This window comes from Bufo bufo, chromosome 2 (assembly GCF_905171765.1).
Source record: "Bufo bufo chromosome 2, aBufBuf1.1, whole genome shotgun sequence".
Classification (NCBI taxonomy): Eukaryota; Metazoa; Chordata; class Amphibia; order Anura; family Bufonidae; genus Bufo; species Bufo bufo.
In genome coordinates, this window is record NC_053390.1 from 1,933,434 (window position 1) to 1,956,024 (window position 22,591).

Sequence of the window (22,591 nt, forward strand, 5' to 3'; positions counted from 1 at the left end):
TGCAGTCGGTGACGGTCTTTCCTCTGGGCCCTCTCCATGTGTCAGTTATGGTTCTTCTGCCGGTCGGTGCTCTCTCGGCTGCAGTTGGTGACAGTCTTTCCTCTGGGCGCTCTCCATGTGTCAGTTATGATTCTTCTGCCGGTCGGGGCTCTCTCGGCTGCAGTCGGGGCTCTCTCGGCTGCAGTCGGTGACGGTCTTTCCTCTGGGCCCTCTCCATGTGTCAGTTATGGTTCTTCTGCCGGTCGGCGCTCTCTCGGCTGCAGTCGGTGACGGTCTTTCCTCTGGGCGCTCTCCATGTGTCAGTTATGGTTCTTCTGCCGGTCGGCGCTCTCTCGGCTGCAGTCGGTGACGGTCTTTCCTCTGGGCGTTCTCCATGTGTCAGTTATGGTTCTTCTGCCGGTCGGCGCTCTCTCGGCTGCAGTCGGTGACGGTCTTTCCTCTGGGCGCTCTCCATGTGTCAGTTATGGTTCTTCTGCCGGTCGGCGCTCTCTCGGCTGCAGTCGGTGACGGTCTTTCCTCTCTGCAGGTCGCTAAGGCCGTGTCCCAGGCCCTGAACCGATGTGTGAACTGTCTGCCCGGACAGAGAGATGTGGACGCTGCAATAAAGAGCATCGGAGAAGCCAGCAAGAAGCTCCTGGCGACCTCTGTAAGTGCCCTCCATCCAGTATTCGCCTGCCGCAGGCTCGGTCCCACCATGTACCTTAATGTCGCCATGACCCCATGATGCTCCTCCTGTCACTCTATCATCTGTACCTTTCAGTTCCCTCCCAGCAACAAGAACTTCCAGGAAGCGCAGAGTCAGCTGAACCAGGCGGCGGCCGGCCTCAATCAGTCCGCAAACGAACTTGTGCAAGCGTCCCGAGGAACCCCGCAGGATCTGGCCAAGGCTTCTGGCAAATATGGTCAGGACTTCAATGAGTTCCTCCTGGCAGGAGTGGAGATGGCAGGACAGTCACAGGTATGAGGATGGGCAGCACCAGGGCTTTACTGGCTATTCTGGGAATTATTCGGAAACCTGTGTCGCGGTCAAGCATCTTTCTTGTATGGTCCACTAGTAGACAAGGGATGTGTGACAGGAGGATGTACAGAGCCACAGCAGTGAGGGATGTGTGACAGGAGGATGTACAGAGCCACAGCAGTGAGGGAGGTGTGACAGGAGGATGTACAGAGCCACAGCAGTGAGGGATGTGTGACAGGAGGATGTACAGAGCCACAGCAGTGAGAGAGATGTGTGACAGGAGGATGTACAGAGCCACAGCAGGGAGGGATGTGTGACAGGAGGATGTACAGAGGCACAGCAGTGAGAGAGATGTGTGACAGGAGGATGTACAGAGCCACAGCAGGGATGGATGTGTGACAGGAGGATGTACAGAGGCACAGCAGTGAGAGAGATGTGTGACAGGAGGATGTACAGAGCCACAGCAGTGAGAGAGATGTGTGACAGGAGCATGTACAGAGCCACAGCAGAGAGGGAGGTGTGACAGGAGGATGTACAGAGCCACAGCAGGGAGGGATGTGTGACAGGAGGATGTACAGAGCCACAGTAGAGAGGGATGTGTGACAGGAGGATGTACAGAGCCACAGCAGAGAGAGATGTGTGACAGGAGGATGTACAGAGCCACAGCAGTGAGAGAGATGTGTGACAGGAGGATGTACAGAGCCACAGCAGAGAGGGAGGTGTGACAGGAGGATGTACAGAGCCACAGCAGTGAGGGATGTGTGACAGGAGGATGTACAGAGCCACAGCAGAGAGGGAGGTGTGACAGGAGCATGTACAGAGCCACAGCAGTGAGGGATGTGTGACAGGAGGATGTACAGAGCCACAGCAGGGAGGGATGTGTGACAGGAGGATGTACAGAGCCACAGCAGGGAGGGATGTGTGACAGGAGGATGTACAGAGCCACAGCAGTGAGAGATGTGTGACAGGAGGATGTACAAAGGCACAGTAGGGAGGGATGTGTGACAGGAGGATGTACAGAGGCACAGCAGAGAGGGATGTGTGACAGGAGGATGTACAGAGCCACAGCAGGGAGGGATGTGTGACAGGAGGATGTACAGAGCCACAGCAGTGAGAGAGATGTGTGACAGGAGGATGTACAGAGGCACAGCAGTGAGGGATGTGTGACAGGAGGATGTACAGAGCCACAGCAGAGATGGATGTGTGACAGGAGGATGTACAGAGCCACAGCAGTGAGAGAGATGTGTGACAGGAGGATGTACAGAGGCACAGCAGTGAGGGAGGTGTGACAGGAGGATGTACAGAGCCACAGCAGGGAGGGAGGTGTGACAGGAGGATGTACAGAGCCACAGCAGTGAGAGATGTGTGACAGGAGGATGTACAGAGCCACAGCAGGGAGGGATGTGTGACAGGAGGATGTACAGAGCCACAGCAGTGAGGGATGTGTGACAGGAGGATGTACAGAGCCACAGCAGTGAGAGATGTGTGACAGGAGGATGTACAGAGCCACAGCAGGGAGGGAGGTGTGACAGGAGGATGTACAGAGCCACAGCAGGGAGGGATGTGTGACAGGAGGATGTACAGAGCCACAGCAGTGAGGGATGTGTGACAGGAGGATGTACAGAGGCACAGCAGTGAGGGAGGTGTGACAGGAGGATGTACAGAGGCACAGCAGGGAGGGAGGTGTGACAGGAGGATGTACAGAGCCACAGCAGTGAGAGATGTGTGACAGGAGGATGTACAGAGCCACAGCAGTGAGGGAGGTGTGACAGGAGGATGTACAGAGGCACAGCAGGGAGGGATGTGTGACAGGAGGATGTACAGAGCCACAGCAGTGAGAGATGTGTGACAGGAGGATGTACAGAGCCACAGCAGGGAGGGATGTGTGACAGGAGGATGTACAGAGCCACAGCAGGGAGGGAGGTGTGACAGGAGGATGTACAGAGCCACAGCAGAGAGGGATGTGTGACAGGAGGATGTACAGAGCCACAGCAGGGAGGGATGTGTGACAGGAGGATGTACAGAGCCACAGCAGTGAGGGATATGTGACAGGAGGATGTACAGAGCCACAGCAGTGAGGGATGTGTGAAAGGAGGATGTACAGAGCCACAGCAGTGAGGGAGGTGTGACAGGAGGATGTACAGAGCCACAGCAGTGAGGGATGTGTGACAGGAGGATGTACAGAGGCACAGCAGTGAGGGATGTGTGACAGGAGGATGTACAGAGCCACAGCAGTGAGGGATGTGTGACAGGAGGATGTACAGAGCCACAGCAGTGAGGGATATGTGACAGGAGGATGTACAGAGCCACAGCAGTGAGGGATGTGTGAAAGGAGGATGTACAGAGCCACAGCAGTGAGGGATGTGTGACAGGAGGATGTACAGAGCCACAGCAGTGAGGGATGTGTGACAGGAGGATGTACAGAGGCACAGCAGAGAGGGAGGTGTGACAGGAGGATGTACAGAGCCACAGCAGTGAGGGATGTGTGACAGGAGGATGTACAGAGGCACAGCAGTGAGGGAGGTGTGACAGGAGGATGTACAGAGGCACAGCAGTGAGGGATGTGTGACAGGAGGATGTACAGAGCCACAGCAGTGAGGGATGTGTGACAGGAGGATGTACAGAGGCACAGCAGTGAGGGATGTGTGACAGGAGGATGTACAGAGCCACAGCAGTGAGGGATGTGTGACAGGAGGATGTACAGAGCCACAGCAGAGAGGGATGTGTGACAGGAGGATGTACAGAGGCACAGCAGTGAGGGAGGTGAGACAGGAGGATGTACAGAGGCACAGCAGAGAGGGATGTGTGACAGGAGGATGTACAGAGCCACAGCAGTGAGGGATGTGTGACAGGAGGATGTACAGAGGCACAGCAGAGAGGGAGGTGTGACAGGATGATGTACAGAGCCACTGCAGTGAGGGAGGTGTGACAGGAGGATGTACAGAGGCACAGCAGAGAGGGATGTGTGACAGGAGGATGTACAGAGCCACAGCAGAGAGGGATGTGTGACAGGAGGATGTACAGAGGCACAGCAGAGAGGGGTATGTGACAGGAGGATGTACAGAGGCACAGCAGTGAGGGAGGTGTGACAGGAGGATGTACAGCGGCACAGCAGAGAGGGATGTGGGACAGGAGGATGTACAGAGGCACAGCAGAGAGGGAGGTGTGACAGGAGGATGTACAGCGGCACAGCAGAGAGGGATGTGGGACAGGAGGATGTACAGAGGCACTGCAGTGAGGGATGTGTGACAGGAGGATGTACAGAGGCACAGCAGTGAGGGAGGTGTGACAGGAGGATGTACAGAGGCACAGCAGGGAGGGAGGTGTGACAGGAGGATGTACAGAGGCACAGCAGGGAGGGATGTGTGACAGGAGGATGTACAGAGGCACAGCAGTGAGGGATGTGTGACAGGAGGATGTACAGAGGCACAGCAGAGAGGGAGGTGTGACAGGAGGATGTACAGAGGCACAGCAGTGAGGGATGTGTGACAGGAGGATGTACAGAGCCACAGCAGTGAGGGATGTGTGACAGGAGGATGTACAGAGGCACTGCAGTGAGGGAGGTGTGACAGGAGGATGTACAGAGGCACAGCAGGGAGGGATGTGTGACAGGAGGATGTACAGAGGCACAGCAGTGAGGGAGGTGTGACAGGAGGATGTACAGAGGCACAGCAGGGAGGGATGTGTGACAGGAGGATGTACAGAGGCACAGCAGTGAGGGATGTGTGACAGGAGGATGTACAGAGGCACAGCAGAGAGGGAGGTGTGACAGGAGGATGTACAGAGCCACATCTGACGGTGGTGCTGCTCGGCGTCCCTCTTCTGTCTGCAGAGTAAGGAGGACCAGGCCCAGGTCGTCTCCAACCTGAAGAGCATCTCCCTCTCATCCAGCAAGTTGTTACTGGCAGCTAAAGCGCTCTCTGCCGACCCCGCGGCGCCAAACCTGAAGATCCAGCTGGCCGCTGCAGCCAGGTGAGTGCAAGGGAGGAGTCATAGAGTGGGGGGCGTGTCATATGTCTGTGTATAAACTATACGGTCCGCCCCCGGGTAGACTCGTCTCCTCCTCCTCCATGTTATATATCATAGCTCCTCCCCTCTATATGTTCTGTATATCTATGTTCTCAGTACATTATATGACACGTCGCCTCCCCCTCCATGTTATATATCATAGCTCCTCCCCTCTGTATGTTCTGTATATCTATGTTCTGCCCTTCATTATATATGTGTATATTGTAGGTGGGGCTTCCGTACGGCAGGATTTGCTCAGTAATGTGTGTATTTTCAGGGCGGTGACTGACAGCATCAATCAGCTGATCACAGTCTGCACCCAGCAAGCTCCGGGACAGAAGGAATGTGACAACGCTCTGCGTGAGCTGGAGGTAACATCTCCTGTGTCTCTAGTATTGAGCTCCAGGTTCTGGAGGTGTCATCTCTTGTGTCCCTAGTGTTGAGCTCCAGGTTCTGGAGGTGACATCTCCTGTGTCTCTAGTATTGAGCTCCAGGTTCTGGAGGTGTCATCTCTTGTGTCCCTAGTGTTGAGCTCCAGGTTCTGGAGGTGACATCTCCTGTGTCTCTAGTATTGAGCTCCAGGTTCTGGAGGTAAAATCTCCTGTGTCTCTAGTATTGAGCTCCAGGTTCTGGAGGTAACATCTCCTGTGTCTCTAGTATTGAGCTCTAGGTTCTGGAGGGAACATCTCCTGTGTCTCTAGTATTGAGCTCCAGGTTCTGGAGGTGACATCTCCTGTGTCTCTAGTATTGAGCTCCAGGTTCTGGAGGTAACATCTCCTGTGTCTCTAGTATTGAGCTCCAGGTTTTGGAGGTGCCATCTCTTTTGTCTCTAGTATTGAGCTCCAGGTTCTGGAGGTGGTATCTCCTGTGTCTCTAGTATTGAGCTCCAGGTTCTGGAGGTGTCATCTCCTGTGTCTCTAGTATTGAGCTGTAGGGTCTGGAGGTGTCATCGCCTGTGTCTCTAGTATTGATCTCTAGGTTTTGGAGGTGACAGCTCCTGTGTCTCTAGTATTGAGCTCCAGGTTCTGGAGGTGACATCTCCTGTGACTCTAGTGTTAAGCTCTAGGTTCTGGAGGTGACATCTCTTGTGTCTCTAGTACTGAGCCCCAGGTTCTGGAGGTGTCATCTCCTGTTTCTCTAGTATTGAGCTCCAGGTTCTGGAGGTGTCATCTCCTGTGTCTCTAGTATTGATCTCTAGGTTTTGGAGGTGGTATCTCCTGTGTCTCTAGTATTGAGCTCCAGGTTCTGGAGGTGTCATCTCCTGTGTCTCTAGTATTGAGCTCCAGGTTCTGGAGGTGTCATCTCCTGTGTCTCTAGTATTGAGCTGTAGGGTCTGGAGGTGTCATCGCCTGTGTCTCTAGTATTGATCTCTAGGTTTTGGAGGTGACATCTCCTGTGACTCTAGTGTTAAGCTCTAGGTTCTGGAGGTGACATCTCTTGTGTCTCTAGTACTGAGCCCCAGGTTCTGGAGGTGTCATCTCCTGTTTCTCTAGTGTTGAGCTCCAGGTTCTGGAGGTGTCATCTCCTGTGTCTCTAGTATTGATCTCTAGGTTTTGGAGGTGCCATCTCTTTTGTCTCTAGTATTGAGCTCCAGGTTCTGGAGGTGGTATCTCCTGTGTCTCTAGTACTGAGCTCCAGGTTCTGGAGGTGTCATCTCCTGTGTCTCTAGTATTGAGCTGTAGGGTCTGGAGGTGTCATCTCCTGTGTCTCTAGTATTGAGCTGTAGGGTCTGGAGATGTCACCTCCTGTGTCTCTAGTATTGAGCTCCAGGTTCTGAAGGTGTCATCTCCTGTGTCTCTAGAATTGAGCTGTAGGTTCTGGAGGTGATTCTTGAGCACTGACATTATTACATCTGTGATTCCAGACTGTCCGAGAACTGCTGCAGAACCCGACTGAGCCCGTCAACGACCAGTCCTATTTCCACTGTCTGGACAGCGTAATGGAGAACTCCAAGGTGCAGACCTCTTCACTCTGTCATGAGTGTCCACGTCTCGCAGCCTCGGTCACTCCGGGGCCCCATCCTTCATACCTCCCACATTACAATCCACAGTGGTGGTAATGTTTATTTTTCTTCTTTCTTTTAGATTCTGGGTGAATCGATGGCCGGAATCTCTCAGCACGCCAAGACCAGTAATTTACCGGAATTTGGTGAATCTGTTAGTACTGCCTCAAAAGCCCTGTGTGGTCTGACCGAGGCAGCGGCTCAGGTAGGTGGTCAGGATGTCAGGTATCAACCATACAAGAATGACCAGGAACTTTGCATCTTACCACCCATGCCGCCCTCACACTGTACCCTAGGCAGCCCCCCCACATTATACTCCCCGCTGGCTGGACGCCTCCCCGCTGGCTGTATATAGCGGCCGGACGCCTCCCCGCTGGCTGTATATAGCGGCCGGACGCCTCCCCGCTGGCTGTATATAGCGGCCGGACGCCTCCCCGCTGGCTGTATATAGCGGCCGGACGCCTCCCCGCTGGCTGTATATAGCGGCCGGACGCCTCCCCGCTGGCTGTATATAGCGGCCGGACGCCTCCCCGCTGGCTGTATATAGCGGCCGGACGCCTCCCCGCTGGCTGTATATAGCGGCCGGACGCCTCCCCGCTGGCTGTATATAGCGGCCGGACGCCTCCCCGCTGGCTGTATATAGCGGCCGGACGCCTCCCCGCTGGCTGTATATAGCGGCCGGACGCCTCCCCGCTGGCTGTATATAGCGGCCGGACGCCTCCCCGCTGGCTGTATATAGCGGCCGGACGCCTCCCCGCTGGCTGTATATAGCGGCCGGACGCCTCCCCGCTGGCTGTATATAGCGGCCGGACGCCTCCCCGCTGGCTGTATATAGCGGCCGGACGCCTCCCCGCTGGCTGTATATAGCGGCCGGACGCCTCCCCGCTGGCTGTATATAGCGGCCGGACGCCTCCCCGCTGGCTGTATATAGCGGCCGGACGCCTCCCCGCTGGCTGTATATAGCGGCCGGACGCCTCCCCGCTGGCTGTATATAGCGGCCGGACGCCTCCCCGCTGGCTGTATATAGCGGCCGGACGCCTCCCCGCTGGCTGTATATAGCGGCCGGACGCCTCCCCGCTGGCTGTATATAGCGGCCGGACGCCTCCCCGCTGGCTGTATATAGCGGCCGGACGCCTCCCCGCTGGCTGTATATAGCGGCCGGACGCCTCCCCGCTGGCTGTATATAGCGGCCGGACGCCTCCCCGCTGGCTGTATATAGCGGCCGGACGCCTCCCCGCTGGCTGTATATAGCGGCCGGACGCCTCCCCGCTGGCTGTATATAGCGGCCGGACGCCTCCCCGCTGGCTGTATATAGCGGCCGGACGCCTCCCCGCTGGCTGTATATAGCGGCCGGACGCCTCCCCGCTGGCTGTATATAGAGGCCGGACGCCTCCCCGCTGGCTGTATATAGCGGCCGGACGCCTCCCCGCTGGCTGTATATAGCGGCCGGACGCCTCCCCGCTGGCTGTATATAGCGGCCGGACGCCTCCCCGCTGGCTGTATATAGCGGCCGGACGCCTCCCCGCTGGCTGTATATAGCGGCCGGACGCCTCCCCGCTGGCTGTATATAGCGGCCGGACGCCTCCCCGCTGGCTGTATATAGCGGCCGGACGCCTCCCCGCTGGCTGTATATAGCGGCCGGACGCCTCCCCGCTGGCTGTATATAGCGGCCGGACGCCTCCCCGCTGGCTGTATATAGCGGCCGGACGCCTCCCCGCTGGCTGTATATAGCGGCCGGACGCCTCCCCGCTGGCTGTATATAGCGGCCGGACGCCTCCCCGCTGGCTGTATATAGCGGCCGGACGCCTCCCCGCTGGCTGTATATAGCGGCCGGACGCCTCCCCGCTGGCTGTATATAGCGGCCGGACGCCTCCCCGCTGGCTGTATATAGCGGCCGGACGCCTCCCCGCTGGCTGTATATAGCGGCCGGACGCCTCCCCGCTGGCTGTATATAGCGGCCGGACGCCTCCCCGCTGGCTGTATATAGCGGCCGGACGCCTCCCCCGCTGGCTGTATATAGCGGCCGGACGCCTCCCCGCTGGCTGTATATAGCGGCCGGACGCCTCCCCGCTGGCTGTATATAGCGGCCGGACGCCTCCCCGCTGGCTGTATATAGCGGCCGGACGCCTCCCCGCTGGCTGTATATAGCGGCCGGACGCCTCCCCGCTGGCTGTATATAGCGGCCGGACGCCTCCCCGCTGGCTGTATATAGCGGCCGGACGCCTCCCCGCTGGCTGTATATAGCGGCCGGACGCCTCCCCGCTGGCTGTATATAGCGGCCGGACGCCTCCCCGCTGGCTGTATATAGCGGCCGGACGCCTCCCCGCTGGCTGTATATAGCGGCCGGACGCCTCCCCGCTGGCTGTATATAGCGGCCGGACGCCTCCCCGCTGGCTGTATATAGCGGCCGGACGCCTCCCCGCTGGCTGTATATAGCGGCCGGACGCCTCCCCGCTGGCTGTATATAGCGGCCGGACGCCTCCCCGCTGGCTGTATATAGCGGCCGGACGCCTCCCCGCTGGCTGTATATAGCGGCCGGACGCCTCCCCGCTGGCTGTATATAGCGGCCGGACGCCTCCCCGCTGGCTGTATATAGCGGCCGGACGCCTCCCCGCTGGCTGTATATAGAGGCCGGACGCCTCCCCGCTGGCTGTATATAGCGGCCGGACGCCTCCCCGCTGGCTGTATATAGCGGCCGGACGCCTCCCCGGATATGTAGAGATGGACTCTTGTATACTATTTGTCCAGTAGCGCACAGCAGTGATTTCTCACCTTTGCCCTCTGCTCAGGCCGCATATCTTGTCGGAGTTTCGGACCCCAGCAGCCGCGCCGGTACGCAGGGTCTTGTGGATCCCACCCAGTTTGCTCGAGCTAATCAGGCTATTCAGATGGCATGTCAGAACCTGGGAGACCCGGCCTGCACACAGTCACAGGTAATAACCTGGGGGTGCTATTGGGTCCGTAGAGCGCTCTGTTCCATCCATCATGTCCTCATGTGTATGTTCTCCATCCATAGGTGCTGTCAGCTGCCACCATAGTGGCCAAACACACGTCTGCCCTGTGCAACGCCTGCCGCCTGGCATCCACTCACACCTCCAACCCTGTGGCCAAGAGGCAGTTTGTGCAGTCAGCTAAGGAGGTGGCCAACAGCACGGCCAACCTAGTGAAGACCATCAAGGTACATCCATACCCGTAATCCTGCCTGATGGGTGGCATTGCATTCAGCGATGTAACGCCTGAGGAGGTCATGGTCATCTCTTTATTTTAGGCCTTGGATGGAGCATTCAATGAAGATAATCGGGTGAAGTGCCGTGATGCCACCATCCCACTGATCCACGCCGTGGAGAACCTCACCGCCTTTGCCTCCAATCCAGAGTTTGCTAGTGTTCCAGCGCATATCTCGCCGGAGGTCAGGATACTGATATGCGGTCATGAACATCTCACGTTTCCACAATTTGGCTTATTCTTGACGTGTCACTTTTTCAGGGTCTCCGCGCCATGGAGCCCATCATCAGCTCCGCTCAGGCCATGCTAGAAAGTTCCTCTGGCCTGATCCAGACCGCACGTTCTCTGGCTGCCAACCCTAAGGACCCTCCGCAGTGGTCAGTGCTGGCCGGCCACTCCCGCACAGTGTCTGATTCCATCAAAAAGCTGATCACTAACATGAGGTGAGAAGGCGCGGAGCGGCGCGCAGTCCTGCCTAAATTCCCCTAGTGTTCCCAAGGTGACACGTGATTCCTGACATGTCCATCACTCCACAGGGAGAAGGCACCAGGTCAGAGAGAATGTGACCAGGCCATCGAGCTGCTGAACCAGGCGGTGAGAGAGCTGGACCAGGCCTCCTTAGAAGCCATCAGTCAACAGTTGTTACCACGAGAGGGCATATCCCAGGAGGTGAGTGTGAGCCTTGGCTGTGGGCTTGCTTTATACTGCTGCCTCTCTCACATCTCCTTTCCTTCCAGGCCTTGCACAACCAGATGCAGACATCGGTGCAGGAGATCAGTAACCTTATAGACCCGCTGGCCGCAGCAGCGAGGGCGGACTCGTCACAGCTCGGACACAAGGTGAGGGTGTTCTCTCAGGGGATGTGCGGTGGTCTCTCATGGCTTTGTGACCAAGCACTAACCAGTCTCTGGTGTTCTTCATCCTGGCAGGTATCTCAGATGGCGCAGTACTTCGAGCCATTGACCCACGCAGCTATTGGAGCCGCCTCCAAGACCATCAACCACCAGCAGCAGATGAACCTTCTGGACCAGACCAAGACGTTAGCAGAATCGGCCCTGCAGATGCTCTACACTGCCAAGGAGGCTGGAGGCAACCCCAAGGTGAGGGGCAGGAGCCGAGAGCCAGCAGTCTAGGCGTGTCCCTCTCAGCGGGAGTTCACCCCAGCTTGTGGTTTTCTGTTGCAGGTGGCAGCGCACACACAGGAATCTCTGGATGAAGCCGCCCAGATGATGCACGAAGCGGTGGACGACCTGACTGCCACTTTTAATGAGGCAGCGAGTGCGGCAGGGGCAGTGGGGGGAATGGTGGACTCTATCACTCAGGCCATCAACAAGGTTAGTGTCTCCTATCGGGACGGCAGCCATTGATGATGACTGATCCAGCTGATGACTGATCTACGACTTCTCTCTCTAGCTGGATGAGCAGCGCATCGGGGAACCAGAGGGATCCTTTGTTGACTATCAGACGACAATGGTGAAAACGGCCAAAGCCATTGCTGTGACGGTGCAGGAGATGGTGAGTGGCGGCATCCTTTACGGTGTCCGAACGTCGTACTGTGCGCGCCCCACAAATGATTAGTGCGCCCCCATCTGGAGCATGTAGAGAAGAGAACCAAAACTGATCAGGAGCCTGGAGGGCATCTAATGGTAGCCTGTCAACATGTGTGGGGAAAGGCTGCTCCAGGTGAAATCCCCACAACGGTCAATCTGTGGGGCTGGTTCTTTACTGTAAGAGCTGTGAATCTGTGGAGCAGTCACCTCAGGAGCTGGTTCTTTACTGTAAGAGCTGTGAATCTGTGGAGCAGTCACCTCCGGAGCTGGTTCTTTACTGTAAGAGCTGTGAATCTGTGGAGCAGTCACCTCAGGAGCTGGTTCTTTACTGTAAGAGCTGTGAATCTGTGGAGCAGTCACCTCAGGAGCTGGTTCTTTACTGTAAGAGCTGTGAATCTGTGGAGCAGTAACCTCCGGAGCTGGTTCTTTACAGTAAGAGCTGTGAATCTGTGGAGCAGTCACCTCAGGAGCTGGTTCTTTACTGTAAGAGCAGTGAATCTGTGGAGCAGTCACCTCAGGAGCTGGTTCTTTACTGTAAGAGCTGTGAGTCTGTGGAGCAGTCACCTCAGGAGCTGGTTCTTTACTGTAAGAGCTGTGAATCTGTGGAGCAGTCACCTCAGGAGCTGGTTCTTTACTGTAAGAGCTGTGAATCTGTGGAGCAGTCACCTCAGGAGCTGGTTCTTTACTGTAAGAGCTGTGAATCTGTGGAGCAGTCACCTCAGGAGCTGGTTCTTTACTGTAAGAGCTGTGAATCTGTGGAGCAGTCACCTCAGGAGCTGGTTCTTTACTGTAAGAGCTGTGAATCTGTGGAGCAGTCACCTCCGGAGCTGGTTCTTTACAGTAAGAGCTGTGAATCTGTGGAGCAGTCACCTCCGGAGCCGGTTCTTTACTGTAAGAGCTGTGAATCTGTGGAGCAGTCACCTCAGGAGCTGGTTCTTTACTGTAAGAGCTGTGAATCTGTGGAGCAGTCACCTCAGGAGCTGGTTCTCTACTGTAAGAGCTGTGAATCTGTGGAGCAGTCACCTCAGGAGCTGGTTCTTTACTGTAAGAGCAGTGAATCTGTGGAGCAGTCACCTCAGGAGCTGGTTCTTTACTGTAAGAGCTGTGAGTCTGTGGAGCAGTCACCTCAGGAGCCGGTTCTTTACTGTAAGAGCTGTGAATCTGTGGAGCAGTCACCTCAGGAGCTGGTTCTTTACTGTAAGAGCTGTGAATCTGTGGAGCAGTCACCTCCGGAGCTGGTTCTTTACAGTAAGAGCTGTGAATCTGTGGAGCAGTCACCTCAGGAGCTGGTTCTTTACTGTAAGAGCAGTGAATCTGTGGAGCAGTCATCTCAGGAGCTGGTTCTTTACTGTAAGAGCTGTGAATCTGTGGAGCAGTCACCTCAGGAGCTGGTTCTTTACTGTAAGAGCTGTGAATCTGTGGAGCAGTCACCTCAGGAGCTGGTTCTTTACTGTAAGAGCTGTGAGTCTGTGGAGCAGTCACCTCAGGAGCTGGTTCTTTACTGTAAGAGCTGTGAATCTGTGGAGCAGTCACCTCAGGAGCTGGTTCTTTACTGTAAGAGCTGTGAATCCGTGGAGCAGTCACCTCAGGAGCTGGTTCTTTACTGTAAGAGCTGTGAATCTGTGGAGCAGTCACCTCAGGAGCTGGTTCTTTACTGTAAGAGCTGTGAATCTGTGGAGCAGTCACCTCAGGAGCTGGTTCTTTACTGTAAGAGCTGTGAATCTGTGGAGCAGTCACCTCCGGAGCTGGTTCTTTACTGTAAGAGCTGTGAATCTGTGGAGCAGTCACCTCAGGAGAAGGTTCTTTACTGTAAGAGCTGTGAATCTGTGGAGCAGTCACCTCAGGAGCTGGTTCTTTACTGTAAGAGCAGTGAATCTGTGGAGCAGTCACCTCAGGAGCTGGTTCTTTACTGTAAGAGCTGTGAGTCTGTGGAGCAGTCACCTCAGGAGCTGGTTCTTTACTGTAAGAGCTGTGAATCTGTGGAGCAGTCACCTCAGGAGCTGGTTCTTTACTGTAAGAGCTGTGAATCTGTGGAGCAGTCACCTCAGGAGCTGGTTCTTTACTGTAAGAGCTGTGAATCTGTGGAGCAGTAACCTCCGGAGCTGGTTCTTTACAGTAAGAGCTGTGAATCTGTGGAGCAGTCACCTCAGGAGCTGGTTCTTTACTGTAAGAGCAGTGAATCTGTGGAGCAGTCACCTCAGGAGCTGGTTCTTTACTGTAAGAGCTGTGAGTCTGTGGAGCAGTCACCTCAGGAGCTGGTTCTTTACTGTAAGAGCTGTGAATCTGTGGAGCAGTCACCTCAGGAGCTGGTTCTTTACTGTAAGAGCTGTGAATCTGTGGAGCAGTCACCTCAGGAGCTGGTTCTTTACTGTAAGAGCTGTGAATCTGTGGAGCAGTCACCTCAGGAGCTGGTTCTTTACTGTAAGAGCTGTGAATCTGTGGAGCAGTCACCTCAGGAGCTGGTTCTTTACTGTAAGAGCTGTGAATCTGTGGAGCAGTCACCTCCGGAGCTGGTTCTTTACAGTAAGAGCTGTGAATCTGTGGAGCAGTCACCTCCGGAGCCGGTTCTTTACTGTAAGAGCTGTGAATCTGTGGAGCAGTCACCTCAGTAGCTGGTTCTTTACTGTAAGAGCTGTGAATCTGTGGAGCAGTCACCTCAGGAGCTGGTTCTCTACTGTAAGAGCTGTGAATCTGTGGAGCAGTCACCTCAGGAGCTGGTTCTTTACTGTAAGAGCAGTGAATCTGTGGAGCAGTCACCTCAGGAGCTGGTTCTTTACTGTAAGAGCTGTGAGTCTGTGGAGCAGTCACCTCAGGAGCTGGTTCTTTACTGTAAGAGCTGTGAATCTGTGGAGCAGTCACCTCAGGAGCTGGTTCTTTACTGTAAGAGCTGTGAATCTGTGGAGCAGTCACCTCCGGAGCTGGTTCTTTACAGTAAGAGCTGTGAATCTGTGGAGCAGTCACCTCAGGAGCTGGTTCTTTACTGTAAGAGCAGTGAATCTGTGGAGCAGTCATCTCAGGAGCTGGTTCTTTACTGTAAGAGCTGTGAATCTGTGGAGCAGTCACCTCAGGAGCTGGTTCTTTACTGTAAGAGCTGTGAATCTGTGGAGCAGTCACCTCAGGAGCTGGTTCTTTACTGTAAGAGCTGTGAGTCTGTGGAGCAGTCACCTCAGGAGCTGGTTCTTTACTGTAAGAGCTGTGAATCTGTGGAGCAGTCACCTCAGGAGCTGGTTCTTTACTGTAAGAGCTGTGAATCCGTGGAGCAGTCACCTCAGGAGCTGGTTCTTTACTGTAAGAGCTGTGAATCTGTGGAGCAGTCACCTCAGGAGCTGGTTCTTTACTGTAAGAGCTGTGAATCTGTGGAGCAGTCACCTCCGGAGCTGGTTCTTTACTGTAAGAGCTGTGAATCTGTGGAGCAGTCACCTCAGGAGAAGGTTCTTTACTGTAAGAGCTGTGAATCTGTGGAGCAGTCACCTCAGGAGCTGGTTCTTTACTGTAAGAGCTGTGTGTCTGTGGAGCAGTCACCTCAGGAGCTGGTTCTTTACTGTAAGAGCTGTGAATCTGTGGAGCAGTCACCTCAGGAGCTGGTTCTTTACTGTAAGAGATGTGAATCTGTGGAGCAGTCGCCTCAGGAGCCGGTTCTTTACTGTAAGAGCTGTGATTCTGTGGAGCAGTCACCTCAGGAGAAGGTTCTTTACTGTAAGATCTGTGAATCTGTGGAGCAGTCGCCTCAGGAGCCGGTTCTTTACTGTATGAGCTGTGAATCTGTGGAGCAGTCACCTCAGGAGCTGGTTCTTTACTGTAAGAGATGTGAATCTGTGGAGCAGTCGCCTCAGGAGCCGGTTCTTTACTGTAAGAGCTGTGAATCTGTGGAGCAGTCACCTCAGGAGCTGGTTCTTTACTGTAAGAGCTGTGAATCTGTGGAGCAGTCACCTCAGGAGCTGGTTCTTTACTGTAAGAGCTGTGAATCTGTGGAGCAGTCACCTCCGGAGCTGGTTCTTTACTGTAAGAGCAGTGAATCTGTGGAGCAGTCACCTCAGGAGCTGGTTCTCTACTGTAAGAGCAGTGAATCTGTGGAGCAGTCACCTCCGGAGCTGGTTCTTTACTGTAAGAGCTGTGAATCTGTGGAGCAGTCACCTCAGGAGAAGGTTCTTTACTGTAAGAGCAGTGAATCTGTGGAGCAGTCACCTCAGGAGCTGGTTCTCTACTGTAAGATCTGTGAATCTGTGGAGCAGTCACCTCCGGAGCTGGTTCTCTACTGTAAGAGCTGTGAATCTGTGGAGCAGTCACCTCAGGAGCTGGTTCTTTACTGTAAGAGCTGTGAATCTGTGGAGCAGTCACCTCAGGAGCTGGTTCTTTACTGTAAGAGCTGTGATTCTGTGGAGCAGTCACCTCAGGAGCTGGTTCTTTACTGTAAGAGCTGTGAATCTGTGGAGCAGTCTCCTCCGGAGCTGGATCTTTACTGTAAGAGCAGTGAATCTGTGGAGCAGTCACCTCAGGAGCTGGTTCTTTACTGTAAGAGCTGTGAATCTGTGGAGCAGTCACCTCAGGAGCTGGTTCTTTACTGTAAGAGCTGTGAATCTGTGGAGCAGTCACCTCAGGAGCTGGTTCTTTACTGTAAGAGCTGTGAATCTGTGGAGCAGTCACCTCCGGAGCTGGTTCTTTACTGTAAGAGCAGTGAATCTGTGGAGCAGTCACCTCAGGAGCTGGTTCTCTACTGTAAGAGCTGTGAATCTGTGGAGCAGTCACCTCAGGAGCTGGTTCTTTACTGTAAGAGCTGTGAATCTGTGGAGCAGTCACCTCCGGAGCTGGTTCTTTACTGTAAGAGCTGTGAATCTGTGGAGCAGTCACCTCAGGAGCTGGTTCTTTACTGTAAGAGCTGTGAATCTGTGGAGCAGTCACCTCAGGAGCTGGTTCTTTACTGTAAGAGCTGTGAATCTGTGGAGCAGTCACCTCAGGAGCTGGTTCTTTACTGTAAGAGCTGTGAATCTGTGGAGCAGTCACCTCAGGAGCTGGTTCTTTACTGTAAGAGCTGTGAGTCTGTGGAGCAGTCACCTCAGGAGCTGGTTCTTTACTGTAAGAGCTGTGAATCTGTGGAGCAGTCACCTCAGGAGCTGGTTCTTTACTGTAAGAGCTGTGAATCTGTGGAGCAGTCACCTCAGGAGCTGGTTCTTTACTGTAAGAGCTGTGAATCTGTGGAGCAGTCACCTCCGGAGCTGGTTCTTTACTGTAAGAGCTGTGAATCTGTGGAGCAGTCACCTCAGGAGCTGGTTCTTTACTGTAAGAGCTGTGAATCTGTGGAGCAGTCACCTCAGGAGCTGGTTCTTTACTGTAAGAGCTGTGAGTCTGTGGAGCAGTCACCTCAGGAGCTGGTTCTTTACTGTAAGAGCTGTGAATCTGTGGAGCAGTCACCTCAGGAGCTGGTTCTTTACTGTAAGAGCTGTGAATCTGTGGAGCAGTCACCTCAGGAGCTGGTTCTTTACTGTAAGAGCTGTGAATCTGTGGAGCAGTCACCTCAGGAGCTGGTTCTTTACTGTAAGAGCTGTGAATCTGTGGAGCAGTCACCTCCGGAGCTGGTTCTTTACTGTAAGAGCTGTGAATCTGTGGAGCAGTCACCTCAGGAGCTGGTTCTATACTGTAAGAGCTGTGTGTCTGTGGAGCAGTCACCTCAGGAGCTGGTTCTTTACTGTAAGAGCTGTGAATCTGTGGAGCAGTCACCTCAGGAGCTGGTTCTTTACTGTAAGAGCTGTGAATCTGTGGAGCAGTCACCTCAGGAGCTGGTTCTTTACTGTAAGAGCTGTGAGTCTGTGGAGCAGTCACCGCAGGAGCTGGTTCTTTACTGTAAGAGCTGTGAATCTGTGGAGCAGTCACCTCAGGAGCTGGTTCTTTACTGTAAGAGCTGTGAATCTGTGGAGCAGTCACCTCAGGAGCTGGTTCTTTACTGTAAGAGCTGTGAATCTGTGGAGCAGTCACCTCAGGAGCTGGTTCTTTACTGTAAGAGCTGTGAATCTGTGGAGCAGTCACCTCAGGAGCTGGTTCTTTACTGTAAGAGCTGTGAGTCTGTGGAGCAGTCACCTCAGGAGCTGGTTCTTTACTGTAAGAGCTGTGAATCTGTGGAGCAGTCACCTCAGGAGCTGGTTCTTTACTGTAAGAGCTGTGAATCTGTGGAGCAGTCACCTCCGGAGCTGGTTCTTTACTGTAAGAGCTGTGAATCTGTGGAGCAGTCACCTCAGGAGCTGGTTCTTTACTGTAAGAGCTGTGAGTCTGTGGAGCAGTCACCTCAGGAGCTGGTTCTTTACTGTAAGAGCTGTGAGTCTGTGGAGCAGTCACCTCAGGAGCTGGTTCTTTACTGTAAGAGCTGTGAATCTGTGGAGCAGTCACCTCAGGAGCTGGTTCTTTACTGTAAGAGCTGTGAATCTGTGGAGCAGTCACCTCAGGAGCTGGTTCTTTACTGTAAGAGCTGTGAGTCTGTGGAGCAGTCACCTCAGGAGCTGGTTCTTTACTGTAAGAGCTGTGAATCTGTGGAGCAGTCACCTCAGGAGCTGGTTCTTTACTGTAAGAGCTGTGAATCTGTGGAGCAGTCACCTCCGGAGCTGGTTCTTTACTGTAAGAGCTGTGAATCTGTGGAGCAGTCACCTCAGGAGCTGGTTCTTTACTGTAAGAGCTGTGAATCTGTGGAGCAGTCACCTCAGAAACATAGAAACCTAGAATGTGTCGGCAGATAAGAACCATTTGGCCCATCTAGTCTGCCCAATATACTGAATACTATGGATAGCCCCCGGCCCTATCTTATATGAAGGATGGCCTTATGCCTATCCCATGCATGCTTAAACCCCTTCACTGTATTTGCAGCTACCACTTCTGCAGGAAGGCTATTCCATGCATCCACTACTCTCTCAGTAAAGTAATACTTCCTTATATTACTGTTAAACCTTTGCCCCTCTAATTTAAAACTGTGTCCTCTTGTGGTAGTTTTTCTTTTAAATATGCTCTCTTCCTTTACCGAGTTGATTCCCTTTATGTATTTAAAAGTTTCTATCATCTCCCCTCTGTCTCTTCTTTCTTCCAAGCTATACATATTAAGGTCCTTTAACCTTTCCTGGTAAGTTTTATCCTGCAATCCATGTACTAGTTTAGTAGCTCTTCTCTGAACTCTCTCTAGAGTATCTATATCCTTCTGGAGATATGGCCTCCAGTACTGCGCACAATACTCCAAGTGAGGTCTCACCAGTGTTCTGTACAGAGGCATAAGCACTTCACTCTTTCTACTGCTTATACCTCTCCCTATACATCCAAGCATTCTGCTGGCATTTCGTGCTGCCCTATTACATTGTCTTCCCACCTTTAAGTCTTCTGAAATAATTACTCCTAAATCCCTTTCCTCAGATACTGAGGTCAGGACTGTGTCAAATATTCTATATTCTGCCCTTGGGTTTTTACGCCCCAGGTGCATTATCTTGCACTTATCCACATTAAATTTCAGTTTCCAGAGTTCTGACCATTCTTCTAGTTTTCCTAAATCCTTTTCCATTTGGCGTTTCCCTCCAGGAACATCAACCCTGTTACATATCTTTGTGTCATCAGCAAAAAGACAAACCTTCCCATCGAGGCCTTTTGCAATATCACTTATGAAGATATTAAACAAAATTGGTCCCAGTACAGATCCCTGTGGAACCCCACTGGTAACATTACCTTGTTTTGAATGTTCTCCATGGACTACAACCCTCTGTTGTCTGTCACTCAGCCACTGCCTAATCCACTCAACAATATGGGAGTCCATGCTCAATGACTGCAGTTTATTGATAAGTCTTCTATGTGGGACAGTGTCAAAAGCCTTACTAAAATCTAGATATGCGATGTCTACTGCACCTCCACCGTCTATTATTTTATTCACCCAGTCAAAAAAATCTATAAGATTTGTTTGACATGATCTCCCTGAAGTAAACCCATGTTGTTTTTCATCTTGCAATCCATGGGTTTTTAGATGTTCCACAATCCTATCCTTTAATAGGGTTTCCATTAATTTGCCTACTATTGATGTCAGACTCACTGGTCTATAGTTGCTCGATTCCTCCCTACTACCTTTCTTGTGAATGGGCACGACATTTGCCAATTTCCAATCTTCCGGGACGACTCCTGTTACTAATGATTGGTTAAATAAATCTGTTAACGGTTTTGCCAGCTCACCACTAAGCTCTTTTAATAATTTTGGGTGTATCTCATCAGGCCCCTGTGACTTATCTGTCTTCACCTTAGACAGCAAACTTAGAACATCTTCCTCTGTAAAGACACATGCATCAAACGATTTAATAGTCATCCTTTCTAGTGGAGGTCCTTCTCCTTTTTCTTTTGTAAAAACTGAACAGAAGTATTCATTAAGGCAGTCGGCTAGCCCTTTATTCTCTTCTACATACCTTCCGTCCTTTGTTTTTAATTTAGTTATTCCTTGTTTTAATTTCCTTTTTTCATTTATATATCTGAAGAATGTCTTATCCCCTTTTTTCATAGACTGAGCTAGTTTTTCTTCTGCCTGCGCTTTAGAAGTTCTTATAACTTGCTTGGCCTCTCTCTGCCTAATCTTGTAGATTTCCTTATCTTCATTGCTCTGGGTTTTTTTATAATTACAAAATGCTAGCTTTTTATTTTTAATGATTTGGGCCACTTCTGCTGAGTACCACAGTGGTCTCCTCCTTTTTTTGCTTTTACTGACAAGTCTAATGCAATTTTCTGTTGCCTTCAATAATGCACCTTTTAAGTAGTCCCATTTCTCCTGGACTCCATGTAATCCGTTCCAGTCTGATAAGGACTCATTTATGACTAATTTCATTTTTGAAAAGTCTGTTTTTCTAAAATCTAAAACTTTTGTTTTTGTGTGGTGGGACTCTTTCACAGTTCTTATATTAAACCACACTGACTGGTGATCACTAGATCCCAAGGTTTCGCCTACAATGACATCATATACCGAATCCCCGTTTGTGAATACCAAATCCAAAATGGCCTCCCTCCTGGTTGGCTCCTCAACCACTTGTTGTAGAGATAACCCCAGTAGGGAATTTAGAATATCTGTACTCCTGGTAGAACTTGCTATTTTGGTTTTCCAGTTTATATCTGGAAGATTGAAATCTCCCATAATGATAACTTCTCCTTTCATTGTCATTTTAGCTATTTCTTCAACTAGTAGATCATCTAGTTCTTTAACTTGACCAGGTGGTCTATATATCACACCTACACGAGTTACTGCATGGTTAGCAAACTGCAACGTAACCCAAACTGACTCTATGTTGGCCTCACCAACTTGTATTAGGTTAGATTTAATGCTATCTTTCACATACAGGGCCGCTCCTCCTCCTTTCTTGCCTTCTCTGTCTCTTCTGTATAAAGAGTACCCTGGTATGGTTATGTCCCAGTCATTTCTTTCATTAAACCATGTCTCCGTAACAGCCACTAAATCTACATTCTCAGATGCCATTATTGACCCAAGTTAATTGATTTTTTTACCTAAACTGCGAGCATTTGTAGACAGGACTCTGAGCTTATCATTTCTTAACCTCTGTGCTTCTGACCTGTTCTGGCATTGTTTCGGGGGGCAATTGGACTCTTTTATTTTCACTCTTTTGCCCCCCCTTCCTAGTTTAAATACTCTTTCGCAAATTCTTGGAGTTGTTCACTAAGTACATTTGTTCCTTTGAGAGAAAGATGCAAACCATCTTTTTTGTACAGTTCCTTTCTATTCCAAGTAGAGCTATCATGAGAAACAAAGCCAAATCCTTGCTCTTGACACCATTTACCAAGCCATATGTTGAACTCCTTTATGCGCCTCTGCCTATCATTCTGAACATTATGCACAGGCAGAACTTCAGAAAATGAAATGGTGGATGCAAAATCCTGTACGTCATTACCAAGTGTGATAAAAGATTTTTTCACCTCTGACACTTCATTGCAAGCCAGGTCATTTGTCCCTAGATGGACAAGAACATCCACGTCCCCTTCCTGCTTTGCTTGCTTAACAATATTAATAATACGTCTTCTATCTCTTCTAGCAGTAGCCTCAGGGAGACATCTCACAAAACCATTTTCTTTAAGCTCCACACTTCTTATGATTGAATCACCCAGCAACAGCTGCTTCCTTTGAGACTTCACTTTATCTTTTTTGTTGCATACATTAGACATAGGAGTCGATGGTTTCTCACCCTCTGTGCTTGAGTCCATATCCATGTTGTCCTTACATTCTGAGAGTGCTGCAAATGAATTATGGAGAACCACCGACTGTGGGACATGTCTTCTATCCACCACTCTAAGACTTCCAGAACCTACATTAACCCATCTGCCATTTCTGGGGGTCCTCTGTGGCAGCTGCATTGCAGCAGTCCTAGCTGGAGTTTGTTTAACAGATAATTTAAATATTTCAGCTTTCAAAAATGCAATTTCCTGCTGCAGTAAGGAGAACTGTCTACAGATCTGACAGCATCCGAATCTCCAAAGAGTGGAACATGAAATAAATGCACAACAATTCCTGCACTGAACCAAGTCTGCCATTTTAAAGAGGAGAAAAAAATAAAAAAATAAAAAAATAAATTTGTAACTTTAAATCAAACAAATCTTACCTTTTTTTTTTTTTGTATTGTTTCCACCTTCCAGCCTACCTCCTGACTATCTCCTGCAATATCTCTTTACTAGTACTTAATGTAGTACTTTCAGCTAATGAATTAGGCCAGCTAATGAGTCTGTCTCTATATATACACACACTCCTTCCCAAACTCCTCCCCCAGCAACAAATGTAACACCTTAGTGAGCTAGGCTCATTAGCAAACGCACAATAGCAAACAGCTGACTTACCTCTTCTCAATCAAG

General features: G+C 51.8%; 1 protein-coding gene across 5 annotated transcripts in view; it reads left to right on the top strand.

Moving 5' to 3' along the window:
* Positions 1-22,591, top strand: part of TLN1 (talin 1) — a 131,044-nt gene that overhangs the window by 81,982 nt on the left and 26,471 nt on the right. For all 5 annotated transcript variants that reach the window (XM_040420671.1, XM_040420675.1, XM_040420674.1 and 2 more), the window contains 15 exons: positions 527-646; positions 761-958; positions 4,791-4,930; positions 5,244-5,337; positions 6,831-6,920; positions 7,051-7,173; positions 9,758-9,901; positions 9,985-10,146; positions 10,237-10,377; positions 10,455-10,636; positions 10,730-10,862; positions 10,931-11,032; positions 11,123-11,293; positions 11,378-11,527; positions 11,607-11,708. In XM_040420671.1, coding sequence (XP_040276605.1) covers positions 527-646; positions 761-958; positions 4,791-4,930; positions 5,244-5,337; positions 6,831-6,920; positions 7,051-7,173; positions 9,758-9,901; positions 9,985-10,146; positions 10,237-10,377; positions 10,455-10,636; positions 10,730-10,862; positions 10,931-11,032; positions 11,123-11,293; positions 11,378-11,527; positions 11,607-11,708 — 2,052 coding nt within the window. The remainder of the gene's footprint in view (positions 1-526; positions 647-760; positions 959-4,790; positions 4,931-5,243; positions 5,338-6,830; positions 6,921-7,050; positions 7,174-9,757; positions 9,902-9,984; positions 10,147-10,236; positions 10,378-10,454; positions 10,637-10,729; positions 10,863-10,930; positions 11,033-11,122; positions 11,294-11,377; positions 11,528-11,606; positions 11,709-22,591) is intronic.